Genomic DNA, 4,825 nt, shown 5'->3' with positions numbered 1-4,825 from the left:
CTTTAATTAAATGTTCGCATAATGCCATCAGAGGCGTCCTTTTCACAACAGTTTTAATGTTATAAACATTATGAAATTACCTGTATAACAACAAACACGGTGACAATTTTGTCAACATAAAATTCTGAAATGCATATTTACAACATGTGATATAAGTTAATACGAAGAAGGAACAATAAAAATGCTTAGTGGACCATTCTTACTGAGACATTATTTCTTGAAACAGCTTGACACATTTCGATTGTCTAAAAGATGTTCATTCTAAAATCCATACCGAACTTTTCCCGTAATGATACAGACTATCCAACAAAACAAAATGAAACATAATAAGAGAGTAGGTCGGGTAAATCTTAAATCCTAATAAGATTATGGGACTGTGACGTTTCGTGGCATAGTAGAAGGCTCTTATTACATGTAACCTGGTGAACAGTTGACAAAGAAGTCCTTTTTTCTTTCACTGTAATTGCAGACTGAATTATGTGAAACTGTAGATGTGAACTTGTGCATACAAGTTACTCCCTCCAAACGATATCCACACGTAATTGCCTGAACTTATAAAGAAGTACTAATATCATATCAAATGTAAATATATTATCCAAATACTAAAATTGAAGTGTGAACAGTGCTAGGTTTATGATTCATTAGGGGACTGTCTGTTATAGAACATGGTTGACATGTGGTAATTGGTCGGATGCAGATCCCCACACTTGTATATCCTATGTTAGCCTCTTCCCCTCTGCATAAATATTGCGACCTACACCCATTTCAGCCCGCGTACTACAGTGCAGCCTTGGTCTCTCTGTACAATTTATGCTTTCTACAATTCACTATGAAATTGAGAGTTCCTTACTGCCTCAATTTCTGCAACATCAATCGGCTTCTTCTTTTCTGAAGCTCTGCCGTACATATCTCTTCTCACTTGAGTTATTCTATCTACCAATCTAATCTTCAGCGTTCTTCTATGACACTGTATTCGAAGGCTTCTTCTCTCTTCCTGTTTGAAATGCTTATCATTCGTGTATTACTTTCACACAAAGTTTAACTTTAGACACGTGCCTCCACTAAAGGCTTCTGAAGTCTGGAATTAACATTAAATTTCTATGTTTCAGAAATGTTTCTCATGATATTACCAGTTTGCATTTACATATTTGTTCTTCGGCACTCATCAGGTAGTTACCTGCTCAGTTACCAAAGCTCATATATTGCTTTTAGTATCTCATTTACTAACCTAATTCCCAGTCTTAATTTGACTTAATTCCTTTATCAATACATTACTTTCCCTACAAGGCAGTATGATTTACTTTAAAACCGAATCCTTTCTTGCAGAAGACATGAATTTCAATTCGAATGCACAGAGTTAACACGCATCGCCAATACAGCGTTCTCTTACAGGAAGACAGAAAGATATACTCAAGGAAGCAAGTACTTACGATGTATGATAAGAAGTTAATATGGCACAACAGCATTATCTCTGTAATCAAGTGGAGTGAATCAGATCATCAGAAAATAGCACACGGGAAATTACTACTTTACGGCAGGAAGTTTGCTTATCTATGTCGGTTACGACTACACAAGGCGCGGAGCCGCTTACATCAATATAAAAGAGCTTCTGTTCCACCACAGGACATTAGGACTGCTGAAGTCACAGAACCGCAACTGACATCCGTAGAACCGCCGGCAAAATGGTGAAGCAGTTCTCTGGGAAGACCTACGAGCTAGACCTGGATAGCCAGCAGAATATTGAGGCCATGTTTGAGGTCTACGGTGAGTACTGACTATCAGAAAGGATTATGGTCGTTTTACGTGAAAATTTTCTGGCTTCTTTCCAACGTCAAAAGAAAAAAGTTATTGTTCCACAAGAGAATCATTTGTGCTTGTTCATCGTAAAAGACCCATCATCGACTAACATCTGATGCAATTCTCTTTTCATATACTCCAGTGACGAAAACGTTCCATGCTCGTATCTTTGCTTTCTTTATTTCCCGTTCTTGATGTTTACGTAGTCACTTAATTATTCTTTGGGGCACAGCATTGTTGCTGTTGTAAAGTAGAATAAACTCTGTTTATCCCTCTGTGAGGTGGCCTATTGGTTAAGACACTAGACTCGCATTCAGAAGAATTTGGGTTCCAATGTCTGTCAGGAAGTACAGCTTTAGAGTCCCTGTGGTGTTTCTATAGCGTGTGGAGGTCACAACACATCGTTATGTCCACATCCCCGTCAACATTGACAATTACAACGACACATAACAAGAGAAACTAAATTCTTATTCGTACATCTGGTGTAGGTCAAACACTTTAGATATAGTAAAATCAGATTAGTGTTCTAGTTACAACAACACAATCTACAGATTATCTTTAGTTCAAAAATTCGGTTCCACTTTGTAGTGTATCAAAGGTTCTGTGAGGGTAGCATAGGCTCTGTATATTCAGAACCTGAAACGAAACTACACGGCCACATAGACATGGAAATAGTAATATAATGTGGGCAACTTGCTGTGCTATGTAGACTCCGTGTACAGTACAACCACTGACAGCTGTTGTTAGGACCCAACCCCTGCATTTTTGTGCATTCTGTCCTTTCTGTTCATTTACTATTACCACCTTAAATTTCTTGAATTTTATGTACAGTTAATGTCTTTTAGAATTTGTGGACATGAATTGCATTAACCACCAATATAAGTGTTATTTTTCGAATTGATACTCTTCTTCTAAACCACATCATACATATTTTGATTGAGTGTCGTACCTGTGTATGTTTCACTATGCTATGGTAGATGCGATTGCTTCACTATGCTACGGTATATGCGATTGCTAAGTTGTGTCATTAGCGGAATTCGCGCTCCCTCATAGTATGCAGACTGCAGACCATACAGTTGTAATGGTAAAAAAAATTAGAGCATGTCCTAAAGTTCAAGAACATATCAGTAGTAAACTGTTTCCCACTGCCGCTTACATTCTCATCAAACCTTTCATGGTGCAAAGATGCTGTTCAATTTCTAGAAAGAGTCCTCAGCAATATTACCTGACAAATATTTAGTGTTTACTGATAAGACTTGTGTACCCAAGAATGTCTGTAAGCTTCCCAGCAATCTACTACACGTGATTCCCCCCACAGCCCACTGTCCTACTGCACGTTTTCGCGATAGTACTCTTGGAGTCGCCATTTCGAGACATTAGACCTAAATAAATTTTATTGTCCGATTTAGCTGTCAAAGGGGGAAAAGAGGATTATAAGATGTCTGATGGCTCGACTTTACGCCATTATGTTGAACAGACCAGAAAAACCCCACAATTAATCATCGCATGAGGTGCTGTGATATGGCAGTGACTCGCTTGGTGGATGGATATAAATGATACAAATGATGCTCTTTGACACGAGTAGGCTACGATCGTCATTGTATTTCACCCACTCCATTCTCTGTTTCATGGTCGTCAACAGCACACACACATGACTTGTATCACTGCAAATATGAACCTAGCAGTCCACACTTATTTCCTACTTCACTTGGGATACATGTCACTGTGCATGAGCAAACAAATCCTGCCTGAATTGTAGGTTAGACCAATTCCTATTGGCAACAGTGCTATGCTAAATTACTCATTAGCTGACTGAGCTGCATAGAACTAATAAATCAATATGGATTAAAACCATTCCATTTTCTCTTACAATATTCAGTTGTTTATGTTTGTTTCAAACATTTAGTTGAAGAAAAGGCACACATATATATCACATAAGATTAGAAAGTGTGTGCAAGAAAACAGTTACCTAGTTTCTGGTTCTGGTATGCAGTTTTAAGATATCACTCTGCTAAAGAGGTGCAGAAAGAAATACAGGCAAATTATTTCTATTTCGTTGTATCGTCAAGATGTGTAGTCGAAGACTGTAACTTGGAGATAGTAGGTTGCTTTCCCCTAATCGAAGGACAATATTTTGTGTCCATATGCTAAGTGTACTTTTTTTGCAGGTGTGTCAGACCCATCCCACAAGCAGGTGGCCCTGAAGACGAAGTCTCGAATGACATTGACCGTGGATGGCGACAAGTACACAGAGACAACCCAAACAGGGGACCACAAGAGAAGCGTCACGTTCCACCTGGGAGAGGAGTTTGCAGAGGAGATCCTGGGCCACAAGTGGAAGAGCTCCGTCTCGCTCAAGGACGACCACACGCTGCTCAAGGTCGAGAAAGGCGAGGATGGCAAGACCGTGACCCTAGAGAAGAGCTTCAGCCCTCAGCAGCTGGTCGTGGTACGTCACATTTTACCAAGCTCATATCACCCCAGTTTAAAAGTTCTCTTGATTTAGTGGTTAATTTTGAGATGGTAATAATACAGATTTGATGTTTTCTATTGATCAGCCAATTGTAATATTTCGTTTGTGTTTGTGGACTGTACTAACATCTTGATGTATTTCTTGTTGCAGACTTACACCTTCGGAAGCGTCACGGCAAAGAGAATCTACAATGCTGTTTAAGACATTTTATAATTTATTTATATTTTTATATTATTGTAACATTAAAAATAAAATTTTTACCTGTGAGACTGGGTTTTCTCTTTCATTTCCTAGATCTGGCATCTGGATATAATCTTAAATTAGAAATTGGTTTGAATTATGTTATTGTCGCTCAGAACGAGCTACATGGGGATCTAACAAAGATAAAACTGACTATTTGCTTGCACTAACAGTATTTTCTGCTTTTAACTGATGCTACTTGAAATGGAACTTGCAAGGGTGCTTAAATCTGTCACTGATCATGGCACAGTATCATCCATTTATGTAATAATTTGTTATGGCAAAATTTCAGACGACTGCACAGTGCTGTAAGGG

At 38.5% G+C, this 4,825-nt stretch overlaps 1 protein-coding gene across 1 annotated transcript; it reads left to right on the top strand.

The window, feature by feature from the left end:
* Nucleotides 1-1,682: 1,682 nt before the first annotated feature.
* LOC126419677 (fatty acid-binding protein, muscle-like) lies at nt 1,683-4,471 on the top strand. Its single transcript, XM_050086862.1, has 3 exons — nt 1,683-1,764; nt 3,966-4,246; nt 4,421-4,471. Exons 1-3 carry the CDS (start codon nt 1,683-1,685, stop codon nt 4,469-4,471), a joined length of 414 nt encoding a protein of 137 aa, XP_049942819.1.
* The last annotated feature ends 354 nt before the right edge of the window (nt 4,472-4,825 follow it).

This window comes from Schistocerca serialis, chromosome 9 (assembly GCF_023864345.2).
Source record: "Schistocerca serialis cubense isolate TAMUIC-IGC-003099 chromosome 9, iqSchSeri2.2, whole genome shotgun sequence".
NCBI classification, from domain to species: Eukaryota; Metazoa; Arthropoda; class Insecta; order Orthoptera; family Acrididae; genus Schistocerca; species Schistocerca serialis.
The sequence above is the reverse complement of the archived record's forward strand: the minus strand, read 5'-3'. Positions and strand labels throughout refer to the sequence as shown.